Source organism: Diabrotica virgifera, chromosome 1 (genome assembly GCF_917563875.1).
Source record: "Diabrotica virgifera virgifera chromosome 1, PGI_DIABVI_V3a".
NCBI lineage: Eukaryota > Metazoa > Arthropoda > Insecta > Coleoptera > Chrysomelidae > Diabrotica > Diabrotica virgifera.
Window position 1 is genome coordinate 282,652,561 of NC_065443.1, and position 24,792 is coordinate 282,677,352.

A 24,792-nucleotide genomic window follows, 5' to 3' on the forward strand; every position below is an offset into this window, starting at 1 on the left:
ATATATATATATATATATATATATATATATATATACATACACCGTTCTTAGGCGTCAACGCCCTTCGGTATGGATCTATGGAGGAGTATCACCAAGCCGCCAGCCCTTATCCCTTGCCGTACCGCTCCTCCATAGGCCGATCAGACGCCAGTTTATTCCAGACCAAGCCGTAGACTCTATTGAGTTTTATACTACGGCGTTGGCCTTTTAATAATTTCTTGACCTGGCTGAGGCTCGAACCATCGATCGCAAACCACTAAACTTGTCGATCAACTGCGCCTTTGCCAACTGGGCCGTCTAGACCGACCATGATTTTCAAAAAACTGTGACAACTGTTACTGTCAATATGAAATGTGCTTTATGCTTTAATTACATAATCGTTAAGTTATCGGGGGCCGCTCGGGGTAATTTGGCCTAGGGCCGCAAGTACCCTAAATCCGGCACTGACTAGCAAGGGTGTTTAGTGTCAGAATAAGTTGAGGAAACTGAGTTTATGGCTAATTTAACAACTTTAAAAAATATGGTGATGACTCTGCTGAAATAATGGCAGATTTGGCACTTTATCGGTTTAAGGAGGATTTTTTTTGGAAAACCATACGTTGTAAAACCAATTGAAAAACTAGACCCAATCATATAGTGGAAAGGTACATGTTTCGGAACAAAATTAACTAAAATAGCAGTTGATATATTAGGCATGCCTTCATACAGTGCAGCGATTGAAAGAAGTTCAGTAGCCCAATAAATGACCGTTTGGGGGTGTAATTTTCAGGGGCAACTCCCAATTGCATGAAAATTTGGATTTAGGTTCTACTTACAGTCACCCCTTCTCAGGGGTGAAAAAACGCGTGTTTAAAATAATCCCGGAAATGGATAGTGACTGATTATAAACAACTTTCATTCTATAGAATAGTATAGAGTTTTATATGTAAGTCAATACTTTTCGAGTTATTTGCGATTGAAAATGTTTATTTTTCGACAAAAAAACTACGTTTTCAGACGGTTTTTCGGCAATAACTAAAAAGTAAATATTTTATCGAAAAAAATATTCGTAGCAAAAGTGTAGCTAATAAATAAAACTTAAAAAAATGGGGTATCAGTAAAGTCTATAAACCGAGTAAAAGTAAAGTTGTAGCTCATGAAAAATACGTTCTTATTCGTCTAATTCCAAATCTAGTATTTCAACTTGAAATCACCGGAAAATTAAGCAATTTTCGGGAAAAACTTATTTACATTTTTAAAGTGTTTCAAAAACGCTTGGGTTTTATTTTTTTGCAAAAGTTTCTAGCATTAAAAATAAACGAGTTACGCTGAAAAAAATGTTGGCCCCTTTATTTTTGGTAAAAAAAATTAGTGAAAATCTCCCTCTATTTAGCACCCTAAATAAAATTAATCGGTACCGCTTTACCATTTACTTTAATTGTATGTACAGTCGGAAAAATGAAAGAATACCCATGAACGATCACATCAATCACTTAATTTGTATTTGCTGTCTTTTTCTGTAACAAACGTTTGGTAACGTTAAACTCTTAGTCTTATAAGTTGCGCCATTATTTTTATATAAAACATTCTATTCTTGGTACCCTGTATTTTAACATAAACTTGATCAAAAAACTAAATTCCAAATTTTGTCGCTCAACTTTTGCGATTAAACTTTGCAATTCAGGAGTCTGCACCTTTTACCATTGTCTTCAGAAAGGTAAGAAATATGGTTTACTGTAAAGAGACCGAAATCATTAGACCGAACTCATTAGACCGAAAAGCACTTTACCGAAACCTCACTAGACCGACCAGCAGAAGACCGAAATGCAGTTCTTTTTGCTTGTCGCAGTAAAAGAGATAAGACTAATATAATTACAACTAAATGTTATTTGGATGTGGTGTTACAGAAGGATGCTTAGAATAGCATGGACACAGAGGAAAACGAACACGGAAGTACTGCGAGAAATGGGTAAAGAATGCGAAATAATAAGCACAATAAAAATAAGAAAGTTACAATATCTGGGACTGGGACACGTAATGAGGGGACCGCGATATGAAATGCTAAGACTGATAATACAGGGAAAGATAAGAGGCGGAAGGAATATAGGAAGAAGGAGAGTGTCATGGTTAAAGAATTTAAGGGACTGGTTTAGATGCAGTTTTATAGAACTCTTTAGAGCAGCGGTGGATAGAGTAAATATAGTGATGATGATATCCAACCTCCGATTAGGAGACGGCACTTGAAGAAGAAGTTATTTGGATGGTTATTATAAACAGTTAAAATGGTGTTAACGTCACTCTACCCTTAATTTATTTGTACCTTCACTAATTTGTTTAACGAATGAAAATTATTTCATATCAGACTGTACAGAGTAACAATTTACACAGTCTGTAATATATAAAATAATACAAAAAAAAATACAATAAACAAAAAGACAGATATACCTACAAAATCTTAGCATAATTTACGGCAAATTTTTTAAATTTATTTACCATTTCGGTCTAATGCTGTTCGGTATAGTGAGGTTTCGGTAAAGTGCTTTCCGGTCTAATGAGTTCGGTCTACTGCTTTCGGTCTAATGATTTCGGTCTAATTGTCGTGTACCACGAAATATATACAGTAAAACCTCGATATAACGGACCTCTATTTAACGGACTTCGGATAAAACGGACAAAAAATACGATCAAATATAGAAAAATTAAAAACGTCCTGTTAATATATTATACATACTTAACCCTGCCCTTACCAAGATACACTGCATCACAACGAGGTCCCTGTGGACACCAAACGCTGTAATTTACAAAGAATTTCAATAAACTTTTTATTGAGGACACATTTCTAAATAGTCTGATTTATTTCAAAAGTATTTTTATATAACGGACTTTCGGTTTTAACGTCCCCGCAATTGGTCCGTTATATCGAGGTTTTACTGTACTATAAAAATTTTAGAAAAAAATATTAAAATGGTTGTTGTGAGTTAAACGCAGAAAAATGTTAATACATTTTTTTTTATTTTTTGGACAAAATTGCGATTTTGCCAATGTTCTCCACATAAAATTCGAAATAAAGCTAATTTTCGTATTCAGCACCATCAAATCTATACAATATACAGTATGACGAAAATTAGCCATTCACCACACCGTGGTCATCACACCACACAGCATCTCGAGAAATAAACATTTTTTGTGGTGTGCCGCTCGTCTATAAAGTCACATAACTTTTTTCCTATTGCATATTTTGACTTGAAATTTTCCAGAAAACTTCTTCATGAACGATACTTTATTGCTGTGTCGGTTAAAATTGAACTAAAATGTTTGTCTCTCAACTTTTTTAAGTAAACATGAAACTAACGAAATCTGACGACAAAATTCACATTAAAAATTAACATCTCCTCCTATAATTTGTTTAAACATTTTGGACAAACTCGTTGTTATCTAAATACTTCAAAGATGACACAGTAAAATGTTTAAAATGAATCATTCACAGCGACCAAAGATACAGCGAGGTAAAGTTGAAAAATCATCAAAATTGATTTTTTGCATTTTTGCATAAAATTTTATTTTTGGACATGTTCCACCAACTCTAGATATAAATAAACTTCATGTTTAGATTCAGCGATCTCGAAAACATAAAGAATCACCAAAATTGGTCATTGACCTTAAAGTTGATTTTCGTGGTCGGTATAATGTAATTTTAGGGGTTGCTGCCGCTCGCCTAGAACTAGTCCACACTTTTAACATTTCTCTCCAGTATGCACCTTCAAATGTCTTTTCAAAGTACTTGCTTGACTGAACAGTCTAAAACAAATTTCACACTTGCTTGGTTTTTCTCCAGTGTGCACCCTTAAATGTCTTTTCAAAGAATCTGCTGCACTAAACAGCTTAAAACAAATTTCACACTTGAAGGGTGTTTCGCCAGTGTGCAATATCAAATGTCTTTTCAAACTAGGTTTCATAGAAAACTGTTTAAAACAGATCTCACACTTGTGTGGTTTTTCTCCAGTATGCACTTTCAAATGTGTTTTGAAAGAACATGCTTGACTAAACAGTTTAAAACAAATTTCACACTTGTACGGTTTTTCTCCAGTGTGCACTCTTAAATGTTGTTTCAAAGAACCTGCTTCACTAAACTGTTTAAAACAAATTTCACACTTGTGAGGTTTTTCTCCAGTATGTGTTCTCAAATGTTTTTTTAAAGCACCTGCTTCACTACATTGTTTAAAACAAATGTCACACTTGTATGGTTTTTCTCCAGTATGCACTCTCAAATGTCTTTTAAAATCATTTGTTCCACGAAACTGTTTAAAACAAATTTCACACCTGTACGGTTTTTCTCCAGTATGTGTTCTCAAATGCATTTTCAAAGTACCTTTAGAAGAAAATTGCCTAGAACATATTTCACACTTGTAAAGTTTTTCTCCAGTGTGAAGCATCAAATGTGTTTTTAAATTACATGCTTGACTAAACTGTTTAAAACAAATTTCACATTTGTATGGTTTTTTGTATGATGGTGCACACTGAGTGTGCACTCCCAAATGTCTTTTCAAATTATCTGCTCTACTAAACTGTTTAAAACAAATTTCACACTTGTATGGTTTTTTCCCAGTATGCTGTTGCAAATGTGTTTTCAAATTACCTTTAGAAGAAAATTGCCTAGAACATATTTCACACTTGTAAAGTTTTTCTCCAGTGTGAAACATCAAATGTGTTTTTAAATTACATGCTTGACTAAACTGTTTAAAACAAATTTCACATTTGTATTGTTTTTTGTATGGTGGTGCACACTGAGTGTGCACTCTCAAATGTCTTTTCAAATTATCTGCTCTACTAAACTGTTTAAAACAAATTTCACACTTGTATGATTTTTTCCCAGTATGCAGTCTTAAATGTGTTTTTAAATTATCTGCTCTACTAAACTGTTTAAAACAAATTTCACACTTGTATAGTCTTTTTTCAGTCACAATTTTCATATTTTTATTTGAGGTTTCTTCTTGAGTGTGTCCAGACATTTCATTTCCTTGGGAGGATGAATCTTCAATGACTTTCTCCTTAATCTCCATTTTGTTTCCATCTTCGAGATAACCTAAAATACAAACCAATTGTATACTAATTTTATTGCTAATTCAGTTGAACAGAAGTGTCAGGTTGACGCTATCTACACAGCCTCTAAAGCCTACGATAGAGTCAACCATGATCTACTTATTGTAGTCCAGAGAAATAAGATTTTTCTCGTGACACATCCCCTTCCAGGCCGAAACCAAATTTTTTGAGTAGTATGGACATCTATATTAATAACCTATGTTTCCTGCAACCGATTTTGATGATATACATAGTTATAAACAAATGAAGATCAAAAACGGTAAATTTTCGCTTTTTTCGTCTATTACTAAAAAGTGCAGCAATCTAAACAAATTTGAGAATAAGAAACCCATAAATCATATAAAAAACTTCAATATGTCGTTCGCTGAATATGTCTATCCCTATTTTTTGCTTATAACATTGCAAAATAAGTCATAAATTTTGAGATTTTATAAATAGTCCAGGGCTTATCTGTTTTGAGATGGACGTTGAGAAGTGACTCAAATTTTTTTGCAGAAATTGCTTAAAAATAACTCAAATAATAATATTTGAGTTATCCTCCCACTCAAAATGGTCCGGAACATTGTTTAAATAATCAAAATGTCAAAATATGAAGAAAAAATTCTATTTTTTTATTGATTTTTTGAATATAACTTTAAAACTGTTCATTTCTGAGAAAGTTGTACTGACATAAAAGTTGCGTAATTAAATTTACTATAATACAGAATTGGTTAAAAATTTAAAAAACAGTCACCCTTGTTGCAATATAGCAATACTTGCGAAAAAAACCATACAAAAACAAGTATTCGTATTTTACGTTTTTTATTTTTAAATTGCGACTTTTTGGCATATATATCATACTAGTGACGTCACCCATCTGGGCGTGATGACGTCATTGATGATTTTTTTAAATGAGAATAGGGGTCGTGTGATAGCTCATGTGAAATGTAATTCAATTCTCTATTCAGTAATATAAACAATAACATATTTATTTATACAGGGCGTCCAAAAAATTTTTTTTGGATTAAATTTATTGGCATAAAAAGAAGAATGTATGTAATTTATTTAATTCAAAATACATTTTATGGCTCTCAGAAAATAGAAAAATAATCATGGCGTTACGTTTAAATTAATTGTTCAAGCTGGCACGAGGCTTGTGGGTGGCTGCTTTAATATTGAATTGAATAAAAAAAAATATTTATTTGCCAAATAAACATTTTTTCCTGTTTTCTAATAGCAGTAAAATGTATTTTGAATTACATGTCGATAAATTTAATTCAAAAAAAAATTTTTTGGACACCCTGTATAAATAATTATGTTAATTTTTATATTACTAAATAGAGAATTGAATTACCTTTCAAATGAGCTATCACATGATCCCTATTTTCATTTAAAAAAATCATCGGTGACGTCATCACGCCCAGATGTGTGAAGGCCCCGTCTCACCATCAAATAATTGACAGTTATTTGATCAAACTTGACAGTCAAACTTGACTAGTGACACAAACTATACATACTAACTGTCACTTTGTGTCACTAACTGTCAAGTTTGATCAAATAACTGTCAATTATTTGATGGTGAGACGGGGCCTTGACGTAACTAGTATAATATATATGCCAAAAAGTAGTAATTTAAAAATAAAAATTGACCTGTTTCAGGGTTTTTTCCAAAATCGTCCATTCTCGAGAAAATGAATTTATTCCAACCTTTACGTGCTCACTGTATAGTAAAAGTACACATGATTAAAATAAAACAGTGATTACAATAAAATAAATAAGAAATAAATAAAAGTTACAAATAAAAATTTTAGAACTATTGTTGCAAAAATGTTAAAAATTTAAAAATCCATCAATACTGTAGAATGTGTTGTCCATTAAAAATGAATACACAGTTTGGTGAAAACCTTTATGTGAAGAATTACTGAGAGTTAATATATTGACTATTTTATTGTAACATTTTATTCCAATATATTCAGGTGCATGTTGGGATACACCTAATCTAAAGAAAGGTTGTTGAAAATTTGATTTACCTCTATCATGTGAGTGAAAGTATCATGTGAGTGAATGTCCTCATTTCTGTCAAACTTGAGCTTGTTTTCCTCAATGTGCAATATTAATTGGAAAATTAAAAGGCTAGGTAGTGTTAAAATATTAGACTTCTTAAATAGTGGCCATACATACTTCTTAAAACTTTCTTTTGAGCTATAAATGCCAGTTCAAAATGAGATGAGCAACCCCAAAATATTAAGCCATACTGAAGTACAGACTGGACTAAACTAAAGTAAATCAAAAATGAATAACCATTTTTAATGAATAACCATTTTTTTTTTAAGTAAATGATTCGCAATATATCAAATGAGACAGCTTCTCTTAAATTACGCATTATACAGTGCGTCCATAAAGTAACGCATAAATTCGTTATTTCATAAACCAATGACTTTAAGGAAAAATCCCGAAACAGGTCGATTTTTATTTGTAAATTACGATTTTTTGGAATATGTATATATCATACTAGTGACGTCATCCATCTGGGCGTGATGACGTAACCGATGATTTTTTTAATGGGAATAGGGGTCACGTGATAGCTCATTTGAAAGGGTATTCAATTCTCTATTCACTAATGTAAACATTAACATAATTATTTATACGGGGTGTCCACAAAACATTTTTTTAATTAAAATAATTGAGGCAAAAAGAAGAATGTATGTAATTTATTTAATTCAAAATGCGTTTTACTACTGTCAGAAAACAGAAAAAAGTTTATTTGACAAATAAACATTGATTTTCTCCTTCAAACTGGCAAGGGGCAGGTGGATGAAAGCTTTAACATTAAATTTAAGACAAAAACAATATTTATTTGTCAAATAAACATTTTTTCCTGTTTTCTGACAACATTAAAACATATTTTGAATTAGATAAATTACATACATTCTTCTTTTTGTCTCAATTATTTTAATTAATAAAATGTTTTTTTTAACACCTTGTATAAATAATTGAATACATAAGTGGATAAAGGTCATATTATGGCACAAAATAATGTTTTTGAGTAAAGAACATTTTAGTGTCTTTTGTTCCAAGTTAGTTATTTATTTTATAAATTTGCATTGCTACACTTTTTCAAACAGGTATTTGAAGGTACTTTTTTCACACTTTAAATTGAATTTAAAAAAAGTTACTTTAAGCCAAATATTTTAAATTTTGTGGACACCTTTAATGTGGATTACCTTTATCCACATAGTAAAAATAATTAAAAAATGTTAGGGTTGAGTGGATAAAAGAGTTAAGTATCAAAAATGGGCATTTATTGTCAAAAAAAAATTGCAATACGCTCTATCAAATTAATAAAAACATATTTTTTAGTAGGTTCTTCTTTTCTTTATTTTCCTTTATCTCGTTTTCATAAAACCATCTATCCTCTTCGGGAACAAATTTTATTCATTCTCTTAAATTTCCCAGTTTTTCCGAACTCAAACTACCAGTTTTATTTTCCAGTCTTCTTGGTCTATATTCAGTTGTGGTCAGAAGTGCTGTCCTTTTTTTTCTTAAATCTACTTGCTGAAATCGCATGTAGTCATTAAGGTACCTATGTCTTATAGAGATAGAAGCCAAATTCGTCCACTCTTATCCAGTTTAAGTAACACGAAAATGAACCTTTTGATTTGAAGTATTTGTTTGCTTTTTACACAAATAGAGGTTCGTCATATTTACACATTTTACATGGATAAAGGTATTATGTCCAAATGCGATTTTGGACATAATACCTTTATCCACTAGAATTCGAAAATCTAGTGGGACATATTGCTTTAATACCTTCCTGTTATTTTTATTTAGCTAAAAATAGGTTAGTTTAAAAGGTAAAACAACATATTATAAGAACAAAAACCTAGAGAGAGAGAGAGAGACATACTTTATTGATACAATGTACCAAAAGGCCATCGACCGAAGTCTTTCAGCCAATTTACACAATTAATATACATTATTACAATATGTTTTTTGTTAATATTAATACAATACAATAATTAAAAAAAAAATATTTGTATGTGACGGTAATCACCATATCACTGACAATTGAGTTGTTTATTGTCTTGATGTGTAGCAGATTTCTTCAAAAAGAGTTCTTCCTGGATATCTACGGGCACTGTCCTCTGGTATCTTCACAATGTGGGGCTCAATCAAATTTTTGTTATTGTCATTAATAAAGAGATATTTAAACAGCTTATTGAGTCTCTCCTTAATAGGTTCAATTCCAGTTTTCTCGTACAGCATTCTGTTGGATGGATTATGAAGTGGATTATCAGGATGACGCATTCTAGTAATTTGTCGAAGGCTAGTTGTTTCAGCCACTTTTATATTATTTTTGGCAGGACCTTTAGAATTATAGAAAATTGTAGAACCATACTCCAGCATGGGCCTGCAAATCATTTTATAAATATTGGCTGCTGTTTCAATCGTAATTCCCTCATTTTTGTATGTTAAACTTCTGAAGTGTTTTGCTCTAGTTATAATTTTCCTTTTTATAACTGCTGTGTGGTGGTTGAACTTCAATTTGTTATCTATTTCTATTCCCAAATACTTAACAGTTTGGGAGGGTTTAATAATATTGTCGCATATGTTTATAGTTGGTGAGTGATCTTGGATTCTATGGTTAAATATTATTAGTTTGGTTTTAGAAGGATTTACTGTTAATCTCCATTTATTCATCCAAGATATTGTGTCATCCACCTGCCTCTGCAATAAGTCCATTGTCTTTATTAAATTTTTTCCATATGATATCACTGCAGTGTCATCAGCAAATTGTAGCAAATTAGTGTTGGTTAGTCTATTGTCGCATATGTCACTGCAATAGAGATTATACAATAGAGGGGAGAGTGGTGAACCTTGTGGAACTCCTTGTTGTACTGAAAATGAATGGGAATATGTTTCATTGATCTTAACTATACACCTGCGTCTTCTAAGAAATTCGTCAATAATCCATATTAGAGAAGGGGAGCATTTCATTCTGTGAAGTTTATATAACAATCCTCTATGCCAAACGGAGTCAAAAGCCTTCTTGATGTCCAAGAAAACTCCAGCGGCCTTTAGTCCTTGCAATCTTGCTGCCTGTATATTGGATGTTACTATTGAAAGAGGAAGGATTGTAGATGATTTTTCTCTAAATCCAAACTGGTGTGCTGGAATATGTTGGTTTAATTCATTATATAATCTTCCTTGGATAATTTTCTCAAAATTTTTTCCAATTACTGGGAGAAGGGTGATTGGACGGTAATTTTGGGGTAGTTGATGGTTAGTATAAGGTTTAGGGATAACTATTACAATGCCTGTCTTCCACTCATCAGGGAAGAAATGATTCATGATACAATAGTTATATATGCTCATAACAAAAACCTAATAAAACAATTTTCTCAAAAAATCTGACATATTATGACCTTTATCCACTTATGTCTTCAATTATGTTAATGTTTATATTATGGAATAGAGAATTTAATACCCTTTCAAATGAGCCATCACATGACCCCTATTCTCATTTTAAAAAATCATTGATTACATCATCACGCCCAGATGGATGACGTCACTAGTATGATATATATCGCACCCTCAGTGCAAGACTGCAGTAACTCAAAATTTTATGAAAATGAAGTAATCATGGAATTCGATTGTAAACATGCATATCTATCCCCTGTAAAACTTTAGTAACTTTCAAATGCTTAATGGGCTAAATATTACAACAACAGTTTAACTATTTTGCGTTTTTGAACATAAGTTCCGTGCAAAACTGTTGTAACTCTAATGTAACAGAGTTACAACAGTTTTGCACGGAACATTGCAACGGATTCGATAACAAGCAATGAAAAAAGTAAGATATTTGTTATTTTAATATCTATATCTGTGGTGTTTAATTTTAATATACAGAGCGTCTACGTAATCCATTAACGGCTGAGACAATAAACAAAGATTTTCGAGACCAATCTATTCATGTAAATTTTATGTCCTTTGTGTAATATTATATTTATTTTCCATTTCGTCGCCTTAATACTATAACTTGATAACTCGAAATTAGTAGTTCTGGGATAAACGGGGTTTAAAGATTTTAAAAATATTTGTGCTGCTACCATGATGTTGGTAAATACGGAATTCACTCTGCAGGTCTAAAATCCATCCATCCATCCAATGGCACTACAGCCCAAATCGAGCCTTGGCCTCCTTCAACAAGCTTCTCCAATCATTTCGATTTACCGCTGTTCTTTTCCATGAACGCGTTCCCAGGAAGTTCCTGGCATCCTCATCGACTTCGTCTTCCCATTTCTTTTTAGGTCTTCTTCCCTGCATTCTTTCATTCAGCAATTTTCTGGGGATTCTATTCTCATGCATGCGGACCACGTGCCCTGCCCACCGTAATCTCTGCAGTTTAGTGTATTGCGCTAGAGTTGGTTCGCTATATTGCTCGTATATTTCTCTATTATACCTAATTCGCCAGTTGTTATTTTCACTTATTGAGCCCAGTATCCTACGTAATACTTTTGCAGCTCTAAAATACTGTTCCTTAATTTTTGAAGTTATACTTCTTTAGGCGCGATTGATAGTGAATTTTTATTATTCTGCATGCATGCGCACACAGGCAGTATTCTGTTCGTTGCTAAATCTTTTAAGTTATGTATGTATCAGTCTAAAAAATGTGTGGAAAGAATATATTAGTGCTTTTTGTAAATATATTTATTATAATTTTTGTCTCGTTGGATTTGTCTTTCTCAGGACTAAGATAATACGTATTATTAAAACATTTTTATATTTTGACTTTATTTCGTCTATTTGTTACGGTGAATTGTCATAATATCCGAGAAACGGCTGTATCGTCATTGGTAGAGCATTCGACCAGAGATCGAGAGGTCCCGGGTTCAAATGTGGACAATTGCTGTCTTTTTTTTTAATTTTTGGAAAGTGGTAAGTATTAAAATTAGTTTAATGTTTAAATAAAATAAAAATAAACCGTTTAAAGTATTTTATTTCTTTGAAATCATATAATAGAAGTATAACTTCTTACGTGCATACAAAGTACACACACATTCTTTTTTTTTGGCTACTGATCTATTTAGGAATACGGTGCAAATTTGTTTTCCAATATGGAAAATAACATGAAAAATTAATGTTATCAACATTTAGCACTACCATAATGTTAACATTTGGTAATGTCGCATATCGTAATAAGTGGCATCTAAGTGAATTTTTAACAAAACTAACATTTTAAGCATTATTTTGGTGAAAATTAGCACTATGCGATGGGGGTTGCCAGATCTGCTAACAATTCTCGAATTTTTGCATTAACATGAATCAAATAAACAGATAGCAATTACGTGGTAAACTCAATAGTTTCAGAAAAACACGTGCTACAACTAGATAACTAGAGTTATCTAGTTGTAGCATTCAGTATATGTCGTATTCACGATTATTTCGATTAAACAATAGCTTGATAACTTATCTTGTCAAGTTTTAGCACTGAATATTAGGGGCATTTGAGTTTTATCAACTTTCGTCAATCATAAATAAATACTAAACCCGTTTGGAGCGAGTTATGAAGTTTTTACACAATATGGAGAAAAATAAAATACATCTTGTGAACTAGTTATCTCAAAAACGTCAATTTTGGAGTTATCAAGTTATAGTACTAAGGCGACGATATGATTTTAAAAGGAAAAACAGTTATCTTAAAACTTGTGTATTGACAATACTGAGAGGTCAAAAATATCTATTCTCAGAAAACTTGCCAAAGAACAGCCAAAAATTCAAATGCCCAAAAAAAAATTTGGTATACTTATGCCCTTCGGGTATGATACCAGAAGCCCACCGTAGTTTTTATAAAAATATTTTGGCACAAGATGATGTACGAGAAGAGGACAACAACTACGATAAAACCTGTCAGCAACGGCCACTAAAAATGAAAGAACTATTGGCCAATATAGAAAGGTGGCCGGTAACGCCAGTTTTTGTAGTCTAGATATACAGTAAAACCTGTCAATAACGGTCACTAAAAATGACAGAACTATTGGCCAATATAAAAAGGTGGCCGCTAATACCAGGTTTTGTAGTCCAAAAACTTTGGTTTGGGGAACTTTCAAGCAGGCCGGCTAGTTCAGGTGGCCGGCTTTGACAGGTGGCCGTTAACACAGGCTTTACTGTACATAATTGGTTTGGGTAATTTTTAAACTGGCCGTTAGTACAGGTGGTCGTTGTTGGCAGGTGGCCGGTAACTAGTGTTGCCAGGTCCGATTTGTTTTTAATCGGTACATAAGCAAAAACAGATCGGGATTTACGGTTGTAGATCGGGACAAATAAACAGCAATGACCGTTTTGGAGTGTAATTTTCAGATTCAACTCCAAGTTGAACTTGTGCCGTTGGTTGCTTTTGCTTGGGGGGTGACAGTTACAGTTACCCCTGCTCGGGGTTAAAAAAACGCACGTTTAAAGTGTCCCAAAATGGATTAACTGTCTAACTCTAAAAAACTTTTGTTCTATATAATTTTTAAACTAAGTCAATACTTTTCGAGTAATTTTATCGAAAAAAATATTTTTAGAAAAAATGTAGATTTTAAAAAAGCAAAAAAAATTGTATGTTCAGAAAGTCTATAAAACCAGTAAAAGCAAAGTTGTAGCTCATCAAAAATACGTTTTTATTCGTCAAATTCCAAATCGAATTTTTCAACTTGAAATAACCAAAAAATTAAGCAATTTTCGGGCAAAACCTATTAAAATTTTTTAAAGTGTTTAAAAAAATCTTTAATTTTGTTGTATATGAAAGTCTCTAGCAGTCTTAAAACTAAGCGAGTTACGCTCAAATTGAAGTTGGCTCCTTTTTTTGGTAAAAAAATCGTGAAAATCTCCCCCTATTTAGCACCGTAAATAAAATTAATCGTTCCCCTTTACCATTTACTTTATATGTGTATTGTTTATACGATCTGTAAGGTTTACCGGTTGGGAGTGCTTAGTTTTGAAAAAAAAATTGGTTTTACAGTAAAAATAAATTTTCCTAAAATATTGGAAAATGCCCTTTTTTTCAAAATAATTTAAAAAGTATTAGGGATATTAAAAATCTCAAGGAGTAAAAAGTAGGTAGGTTTTGCTTTTATAAATATGATAGATTCATTTTGTGTTTCTGTAAGACAAAAATTGGTTAAAATTGGTTGTTCATATTTTGCATACACTTGTGATTAGTGACTCGTTTAGGCCCTTTCAATCATGTAAAAAATATATAAGTAAATTGTTTGTAAAGCGGTAACGATTAATTTCATTTGGGGTGCTAAATAGGGGAGATTTTCACGATTTTTTTACCCAAAAAAAGGAGTCAATATGATTTTGAGTATAAATCGCTTAGTTTTGATGTTAGAAACTTCTTTAAAACATAAAAATAAAGCTTTATTAGAAAAGTTTTAATTGGTTTTCCCGAAAAGTGCTTCATTTGACGAATAAGACCGTATTTTTCATGAGCTACAACTTTGCTTTTGCTGGTTCTATAGACTTTACGAGTTCACATTTCTTTTTCATTTTTTTATATTATGCTACATTTTTGCTAAGAATATTTTTTTCGACCAAATACTTACTTTTTGAGTTATTTGTGAAAATCTCCTGAAAACATGATTTTTTGTCGAAAAATAAACATTTTCAATCGTAAATAACTCGAAAAGTAATAACTAAGTTAAATTCTATAGAACTAAAATTGCTTAGAATTAGTTAATTTTTCCAACTCCGGACTTATTTTAAACGCTCGGTATTTCACCCCCAAATACCTATCGGGGGTGACTGTCACCCCTCGAGTAAAAGCAACCAATGGCGCACAAGCCGTCCAAATTTTCATGCAATTCGGAGTTGATCCTGAAAATTACACGGTATCGCCGTATTTATCGTTCATTTACTGGACTACCAGGTGTTTCTAGAATCTGTATTTAATCCTACATAATAATAATAATCGGACGAAATTACAAAAAAAATCGTAGATTTAGTAAATTATTTATTTTTCATTAAAATTATATTGTTCATTAGATTTTGCCGCTTTTAGGAGTGCCTTGTTTTTATAACATATTTATAAAATTCACTGCTAGTCCTCCTAAAATTGGTTTTCGTGGGTGAAAATCGGGACATTTAGTGTCCCAATCAGGTACAAATCGGTACGCGTCCACAGACCCCTGAAAATCGGGACGTCCCGCGCAAATCGGGACACCTGGTAACGCTACCGGTAACACAGGTTTTACTGTAAAAGTAAATGTGTCGACGCTTTTTACAATTTTCTCTGTGCAAAAGTGTTGTAACTTTGAAATTCTAATACTAAATGTGTAGTGATTAACAATTTTTTCCGTGCAAAAGTGTTGTAACTTTGAAATTCCTAATTTTTTTGCGTTAATATTATTTTATGTAAATTTCTATTTTTGGTTAATGTAATATAGGCTGAAAAGTATGCAAAATCATAATTAAATGTTAATTTTTCTTAAAATGTGTGTCTTATTTCACCGATATTAGCACGAAAATAAACAAAATCATCTTTATCTTGAAACTTACTTATTTTGACTTACTGCAGTCTTGCACTGAGGGTGCGATATACAAAAAAATCGGAAATTAAAAATAAAAATCGACTTGTCAGAATTTTTAATTAAAGTTGCCAGTTTACGAAATAATGAATTTATGTGTTACTTTATGGACGCACTGTATAGCTACATGTACTTAACTTTGCTGATACATGATTTAATGGATTCCTAGTATTACCAAATTATATCTTCTGTATTGTAAAAATACAACAAGAAATAGTCAATTCGAATTCTATTTGTTTCCGAAAAATTACAAACACAAAGGGCCTAGCCGGGCAAGATGATGAAAAGTGCCCCCAACCCGATTCGAAATCCATATAGGTCACCGTTTAGCATATATAGTGAAATTAACTCACTGAAATTTTTAGCTCCCTAGGTGGTCATGTGACCCACCTAGAGCCTAATTAGGGTTTTTATGTTTTTATTTTTTATCTCAGCCGCATCGAGAACTAGCGAAAAACTTTAAAAAAAAAAGTTGTAAGCTTTAAAAAGTTCTGTCCGAAAAAAATTTTGTTTTTAATTTTTGGCGGGAAATTTAAATTTTAGAACGATTTCAAAATTTTAAATGAGTATAAAAAAATAACTAAGATATTCGTTTTCACGAAAAAATATATAACTTGTATTTTTGCATAATGTCTCACCCTGAATTTTTTCAAATTTTTAAAATTGGTGAAACGCACCTTTGAAAATAAAAAACTGCATTTTTTCGGTTTTTTTTAGTTTTTTGATACAATTTTATACATATTTTTCAAAAAAGGTAACACCATCACTGCAGTAGGTGAAAACCTGAAAAATAATTGGGGTTTGCCTAATAAAAATTTTTTGTAACGCCATCCATTTTCAAGATACAGGGCGTTGAAGAAAACAAAATTTCACACATTTTTTACGATTTTGCCGAAACTACTGTCAACATTGTAATAAAATTTGGCGAGTTTTAAGAGGTGGTTGTTGTGCATTTTTTGACATACAATTAAGAATTTTATATTTATTATTGGCGCCCATATGGGTAATGGTCTGAATTGTTAAAGAAAAAAGATAGTACGCCACTGACATATTTCAAATTAACAATCGTTTTTGTATTCCTCATTCAATTTGTGACAAAAAATCTATCTCCCTATTTTTTCATACGAGGCGCCGTTTTGCTGCAAAAAATAAAATATCTTAACGCTTCCAAAGTATTCGAATTAGTTTTTATAATAAATGTACCAGTTTTATGTAGATGTAGAAACTGCTAATATTAGTAGTATTTTATTTCATAGAAGTTTGAAGACTTTGTAACGGTTAAGATGTTTTATTTTTTGAATAAAAATGGCGCGTCGTATGAAAAAATAGGAAGATAGATTTTTTGTCACCAATTGAACGAGGAATTAAAAAACGATTGTTCATTTGAAATATGTCAGTGGCGTACTATCTTTTTTCTTTAAAAACTTCAGACCATTACCCCTATGCGCGCCAATGATAAATATAAAATCCTTAATTGTATGTCAAAAAATAAACAACTACCTCTTAAAACTCGCCAAATTTTATTACAATGTTGCCAGTAGTTATGGCAAAATCGTAAAAAATGTGTAAAATTTTGTTTTCTTCGACGCCCTGTATCTTGAAAATGGATGGCGTTACAAAAAATTTTTATTAAGCAAACCCTAATTATTTTTCATATTTTTACCTACTCCAGTGACGGTGTTACCTTTTTTGAAAAATATGTATAAAATTATATCAAAAAACAAAAAAAAAACCGAAAAAATGCGGTTTTTTATTTTTAAAGGTGCGTTTCACCAATTTTAAAAATTTGAAAAGATTTAGGGTGAAACGTTGTGCAAAAATACACGTTATGTATTTTTTTCGTGAAAACGAATGTCTTAGTTATTTTTTTATACTCATTTAAAATTTTGAAATCGTTCTAAAATTTAAATTTCCTGCAAAAAATTAAAAACAAAATTTTTTTCGGACAGAACTTTTTAAAGCTTACAACTTTTATATTTAAAGTTTGTCGCTAGTTCTTGATGCGGCTGAGATAAAAAATAAAAACATAAAAACCCTAATTAGGCTCTAGGTGGGTCACATGACCACCTTGGGGGCTAAAAATTTCAGAAAGTTAACTTCACTATATATGCTAAACGGTGACCTATATGGAATTCAAATCGGGTTGGGGGCACTTTTCATCATCTTACCCGGCTAGGCCCTTTGTACCTACTGTCAACGTATCTAATAAATAGAAAATGGCTATTGTCAGTGGATGTATTTCATAAAGTTATAATGTACATTTATATTGCCAAATGTCACTCCCACATGCAAACCATGAAAAGATGGGAAGAAGGGCCAGGAAGTAGACTTGCCAAGGTAGCACTAAGGGAACTTGGGAAGTCAGCATCAGACAAGTACTTGAGAATGACCAGTGTACAAGATGATGAAACTGTCGAGCATGTCCTTTCTGAATGTTCAGAGTTATCGTCAATACGAGAGTATGCGTTCGGCGAGCCCTGGCCTACACCTGCCAACATAGGGGACATTTCCCCTGGTGATTTGTCCGTCTTCCTGGAAATGGCAGGATGGATAATGAAATGAACAGGGACGACGACCCCCTGGGAGGATGCACAACGGGTAAATTGTGGCCTAAGTGCCGTGGGACTTGACTCACTCTCCCTACTCTACAGATACCCCTTCTAAATATGCCACTACTATACTAACCTTTTTCAGTTTTCTCGTTTTCTTCAAATGGGTTAAGTTTATTTCCATACTCTATTTCAGTATTTATGGGACATTTCTGCAAGTCTAAAGAATCAAATGTACTATGAGTTCTTTCCCTCTTGGACTCCTCCTGAATTTCACATTTCAACTCGTTCAAAAGGGCATCATCAAAATCATTATACTCTATTTCTATTTTACACGTTTCCTCGCTAATTTCCTGTTTTACTTCCATTTCCATTTAATTACAGTTGCTTTTATGTATTTCAATAATAATTTTACAACTGCAAAAAAGCCGTTAACCCTGTCACTGTCACTTGTCACGTTGTGTCATAAAACAAAATTTAAATAATCATTTTGACAACTTACAGTTGCATGGACCGTGATAGTCGTGACGTCAAATCATTGGGTGCGTTCGGACGACCATAGCGGCTGGCTGTCAGCAGAAATCGGCTGAGTGGTTGAATCCAGCCGTGATAGGGAAAGCTTAGTAAATCCAGAGATATGTAAAGAAAATAGATCAGGCTAGTCATATGCCACTCAATGCATCGGGGTGTAACGCCGATATCAAGTACGGTGGTCTAGCTATCTTTGTCTGTCGTGCGAGTGTGAGCGTATCTACCAAGAGGTGGGAATAACGGAACGACAGTGACACACAGGCGGCGGCCATCATATGCTAGAGAGAGAAAGCTAAGCGCCGGTGGAGAGAGATAGATAGACCACCGACCCGAACTGTTCCGCGTTGCGCTATTTTTCAACTGGCCTAAATCTCTCAGCGGCTGGCTTCCAGCGGTGACGTCTGACAGCTACTGCTGGCTCAGCTGTCGAGCCGCTGTGGTCGTCCGAACGCACCCATTGGCTACTCTGAAATGGTTTCGAAACAAAGCAACTGTCAATTGATTATACACGTGATTTGTGTAATCATTTTTAATTTTATTTTGTTTTAACAATCATGTGCACATTTTTTCTGAAGACACAATCTTTGTGTCATATCAATCATATTGCTTTTAATTTTATAATTTGTCCTTACACAAAATCAAGCATTTACACACTACATCATATTTGCGCTACGGGAAAATACTATCTTTTTATTTATAGTATCATTATCATAGTACTTAGTACTGTGTTTCTTCAGGTTATTAACCAGTCTTATTTGGAAATATACTATGAGCATTGACTACACTAATTAAACATCCTACAAGCAATATATTCCAATTATTATAAAAACGAAAACAAACACCATGTGTGAATTTTTGCTTTGTTTGGAAGCCATTTCAGAGTAGCCAACATTGATTTGACGTCACGACTATCACGGTCCATTCACACATGAGGTCTGTTCCTTTGTTTTTTAGTGTTACACTTTTGAGTGTAAGTGTACGAAATTCTATGGACATTTGAGTGTAAAATGACAGCGGATGTGACAGCGGCTCATGACAGCGGACAGTATTAAACGAAAATTATCGGTGTGCCAATCAAGCAAAGGGACAAGGAACTTCCGAATATGGCCTAACTGGGGGCACATAACATAACATAACCTAATCCTAATATTTACATTTGTTAAAGAATATCCTGTTTGTTTTTATTGTCGATTGTGCAGCGAAATTGTGTGCAGCAAATCAAATATAAAGTAGTTTATCGCCTACAGAACTGAATTAGTCCATAGCAGTTATCAGTTTTTCTTTCTTGGGAAGCTTATACATGTAACTTGTATTGTTGTAAATTGTGGGAGTAGGGCAGACAGGGAAAAGTCTTATTTTGTACTGTTCCCAAGGCTCCCCATGCAATACATTTAAATGAATTATCCAAACAAAGCTGGGGACAATGGATAAAAGCCACAAGAAGAACAGATATAAGGGAACTAAAATTAAAATATGAAAAGTAAACATTTTATAAGTGGTAAGTTTAATGTAATTCAATTAATAAGGATTTTAAATGTCTACAATAATAATAAAGATGTGATAATTCAAGCTTAATTATTAGGAAAGCCAGCCATGTTTCACTTCCATGAAGCAGAGAAGGGAGGTATATAATCGTGATGTTTTAGCAATTCTGTTGTTCATTTTTTTTTTGCATTTTTTGTCTATTATAGTTTATAAATATTCAAAATCATTCATATGTTCTACTAAATTTCCGTCTAGGTTTATATGGATTTCTCTCAGTGTCTTGGAAATAAGTAAAGTTTTAGTCTTTGCTAATTTTATTTTCATTCCTTTGTCTGCAAGTTCTCTCGTCTATAAATTTAGGTTGCTTTGTAAAGATTTCTCTGAACTTGGTATCAATGCAATGTCATCTGCAGATACACATTTACTCAGAGTTATACTTTTTAATCAATGGTAACCTAAATCTAATTTTCGGGACTCTACTGCATTTTTTTATTGGTTCATTCATATATATAATATAATGAATAGCAGTGAGCTTAAAACTCCGCCTTGCCTTACTCCTTGTGTATTAGCAATGATTCACAGTTTAATGCTCGCACAATGTTCCAGTACATAAATTTTACTTGCATCAATTAGTTCTCCTCCAACATCGAACAGTTCAAGCCCTTTCCAAATGTGATGTCCGGGTACCTTGTCAAAGGCTTTTTCCATTGTCTTATAGTAAAGATATGATCTTGGACACTGTGCCCGGTCAGAAACCTTTTTGTGCATCGTCTAGTTGATTCTTTCAGTTCCACTTTCTTTCTCAGTCTCATCTCCAGTGTTCATTCATAAATCTTAGCCAGTACACTTAGCATGAAAATACCTCGATAATTTGAACATTACTTTTTTACCTCCCTTCTTTACCAGAAGAGCCATTACTGCTGTTGCCCAATCTTCTGGGATGCGTTTCTGTTTCCAAATTGTTATCAGTAATTTGTGTAAGTAGTGTAATGCAGATTCCCCCATATATTTCAACAATCGTGTTTTGATATTATCTATTCCTGCCACTTTACCATTTTTCATTTTTGCAATGGCTTCCATTAATTCTTCCATTGTTATTTCATTACTCAACTCTTTGGAATATTTACTCCATCTATTAACTATATCTTGTGGTTGGGTAAGTGTTTCTCCATTTTATTTTTTTTTTATTTGCACGACAGTACTACCTGATTTACCTCTCATTTTTTCAGACCTTAATAGAACAATTTTTGGTTTGTCCTACTACTGTCTTGCTCCATCTTTTCTCCAAATATCTCCCACTGTTCCAATTTAGCTTTTTTAACTTTTTCTTTCACAAGCTTCCTTGCTTATTAACTGTTATTTTCTAGATAAGCTCTCCATGGTACTTTCTTTTCTTTCACAGCTATTTTTATCTCTTCGCTCCACCAACTAGTCCTTTTTTTTGACTACTTTTATTCAATAAAAATATTAAAATACTCTTGTGATAGTGAAGAGACAGTTTATGTTTCCTTTCGATCCAGAGGCGATACACAATCTCCAGACAGTTGTTTCTGCCTTACGGCGTCCCCAGTGGAGCTGCCTGCACACCTCTGAATCAAAACGAAATCAAATTGTCTATTTAAGTGGAATTTCAAAAATAGTTATCTACTATTAGGATGCTTCAGCGATATCTCGTAAAGAAAACAGAAAAGTCAGAGATACAAAATTCACTATTAAAATAGTAAATAATTATTTAAATCTGAAACTTTTCTTATTGGAACCCCTTTCTGGTACATCCTTAATCTCTTTTTGACTTTTACAATTTCGGACTTTGAATTATCTTTCTGATCTTTTTTCTAGATTATTGAAAGCAGAATGTAACTGTATACTGCAGAGTCCTTTTCCCTTTCTTTATTCATCATCTCTTGTCTTATAAATTGTAAAAGTCAGAGATTAAGGATGTTACCAGAAAGAAGTTCCAATAAGAAAAGTGTCAGATATAAATAATTATTTACTATTTTTATTTTAATAGTGAATTTTATATCTGGGACTTTTCTTTATTCTTGTGATACTTTCCACATTTTTATGATTTTTTTATGGTACACAATGTAGAATTTTTATTTATGTCTTTGTTTTAGGAACAACCACCAGATATTTAAAAGGTATAAAAAGAAGAAACTGCTGGAATTTCAAAACAAATGTGTTTGACTAGTAAAGATTTGGATAAATAACAGGAGTTACTTTGGGCTATAGCTAAGTGCAGATTTATTTCCTTGTGGCTTCCTATGTTAATTCTTATTAATTATACACTTAAATATGTTTTTAGTCTCAGGAAGATTTTATATTTGATTATTTTTGAATAAACATTATTATTATTATTACCTTAATTTCCATTAAATAAATTAACTGTAATCAATAAAGTAATCGTTTAATTGTTAATAAATTATCAAGTATGATTCCCAAATATTTTATTTGTTTGACACCTTCTATGGGCTGATTGTGAGATTATAGTTAAGGTACCAAGGGTATTATAAGGATAATAACACTTGAGGTCAATGGTGTATATACCGAGGGCCTTTGGCCTGAGGGATATAAGTTGACTGAAAGCGATATTATCGTTAATACCCGTGGTGCCTTCAACATTTAATGTCCGACTAAATTATTCTTTATAGGCAAAAAATTGAAGGAATTTTGAATTAATTAGTTTTCAAATAAGTACATTTACCAGCAATAGTCGTAACGTAATTGTGGTAACCATAGTTTTACTTGGGTTGTTATTTGTCAACTTGACAGTATTTAACTAGTTATTTAAATTTAATACCCTAGGGCGTAATTTTTCAAAATAATGCCCTAGAGCCTAGGGCATTATATAATACTTAACTGACTTCGAAATCATGTCATTATTTATCAAACTGACTTCAAAATCATGTCATTATTTGTCAAATAATATACCAGTTTACCAGTCGGACATTAATATTATTACAGTAGAACCTCGATTATCTGTCAGGGCACCGGACCAAGGGTATGACGGATAATCGAAAAGACGGTTAACAGAACATTAAAAAAAAAATAAAAATTCATAGTACAACTCTCAAATTTCATTTGTATGGTTTGTTTGACAATATAAGAGGGATTTGTGTTCATACAATTGAATCAATTTAAAATATTCTGAAATTTGTGTTTGTTTTACTGCTGCTTCATATTTTGCGACGGCTGAATTTCTTAATCGGCATAAGGCATAAGATCATGCAATCTACTTTATTGGCTTCTTCTTGTTGAGAATACCACTCGATGAATTATTGCATATGCGATGCAGCTTCTCTAGATTATTTACGCAAATCTTTGTCAGTTACAATAGGTTCATCAATATAGCTACAGTCAAGCTTCCTTGTGTCCAAGCATCAATATAGCTACTGTGTCAGCTTCCGAATAGGTTTGGTCCGCCTTTGTTGCCATTTCAATGAGTTCTTTATCTGTCAGCAATGGATAGCCGTTTGTGTCCTCATCACAAATCAAATTACCTTTTTTTTTTATTTTTTTGCATTTAAATGATTGCTAATGTATAACTCAATACAACTTCTGTATGTACCCTGACGGTTAACAGAGGTGATGGTTAATGGAGAGACGGATAATCGAGGTTCCACTGTACATGATTTCGAAGTCAGTTATATTATAATGCCCTAGGGCGTTATTTTTCAATATTTATTTTGAAAAATAATGCCCTAGCTAGGGTATTAAATTCAAATAACTAGTTAAATACTGTCGAGTTGACACAATTACGTTACAACTGTTGCTGGTAAATGTACTTATTTAAAAACTAATTAATTCAAAATTCCTTAAATTTTTTTGCCTATAAAGAATAATTTAGTCAGACATTAAATGTTGAAGGCACCACAGGTATTAAAGATAATATCGCTTTCAGTGAATGTTTATCCCTTTAGACCCTTTTAACCCTTAAGATTGCTATCTAAAAAAAATACCAAGAAACTTTACAGAATCAACGATACTGATCTGGCTGTTATTAACACATTCACAGACACACTTTAGATGTAGACACATCTTATGGAGTAAGTGGCTTCATATGCAGTTGTGTCTGTGAATGTGTTAAGAGGTAAAGATTGACGAGCTCCTGTATAGGATAATGCTACTGTTTTATGTTAAAAAAAGGTAAATTAGAATCGGACCAGGTTTTTATCGTGAGTAGATCAGAAGGTATAGTAGCAATATTTGAGTTGCTCCAAGTAATACTGGTATCATCAGCAAAAAGAAAATTTTTTCCATTAATTTTTAAACTAGGGATGTCATTAATAAACGTAAGGAAAAGTAGAGGACCTGATACTGAACCATGTGGTTTGTAGAGGACCCCACATACAATATTTTGGAGACTAGAGTCTGTATTATTTGCTCTAACCAGTTGTTTCCAACTATCCAAGTAAGATTGAAACCAATTCAAAGAAATTCTTCGAATTCCATAGAAATTTAGTTATTTTTATCAAAATTTCATGATTTACACAATCAAAAGCTTTGGCATAGTCACAAAAAACAGTGGCAGTGTGAAGATTATTGCTCAGTGCTTGATAAACCTCATGTAGTACAGAAAACATGGCATCAGCAGTACA

The 24,792-nt window shown here is 32.6% G+C and overlaps 1 protein-coding gene and 1 long non-coding RNA gene across 2 annotated transcripts; one reads left to right on the forward strand and one right to left on the reverse strand.

Annotated features, from left to right (window-relative positions):
* LOC114327357 (gastrula zinc finger protein XlCGF57.1-like) lies at positions 1-18,643 on the reverse strand. Its single transcript, XM_028275945.2, has 2 exons — positions 18,315-18,643; positions 1-5,062 (listed from the first exon to the last, which is right to left on the reverse strand). Exons 1-2 carry the CDS (start codon positions 18,550-18,552, stop codon positions 3,714-3,716), a joined length of 1,587 nt encoding a protein of 528 aa, XP_028131746.2. The 5' UTR covers positions 18,553-18,643; the 3' UTR covers positions 1-3,713.
* Positions 18,644-19,529: 886 nt separating this feature from the next.
* LOC114327353 (uncharacterized) lies at positions 19,530-22,629 on the forward strand. The gene is made up of 2 exons (XR_003651977.2): positions 19,530-20,207; positions 22,312-22,629. It is a non-coding gene; the product is annotated as an uncharacterized LOC114327353 (long non-coding RNA).
* Positions 22,630-24,792: the final 2,163 nt, after the last annotated feature.

Bases quoted from the DNA above. Each gene is read 5' to 3' on its own strand.
- LOC114327357 (XM_028275945.2), bottom strand. From the start codon at position 18,552: ATGGAAATGGAAGTAAAACAGGAAATTAGCGAGGAAACGTGTAAAATA. The intron at 5,063-18,314 runs GTTAGTATAGTA...TTTGTATTTTAG, and splicing joins AAACGAGAAAACTGAAAAAG to GTTATCTCGAAGATGGAAAC.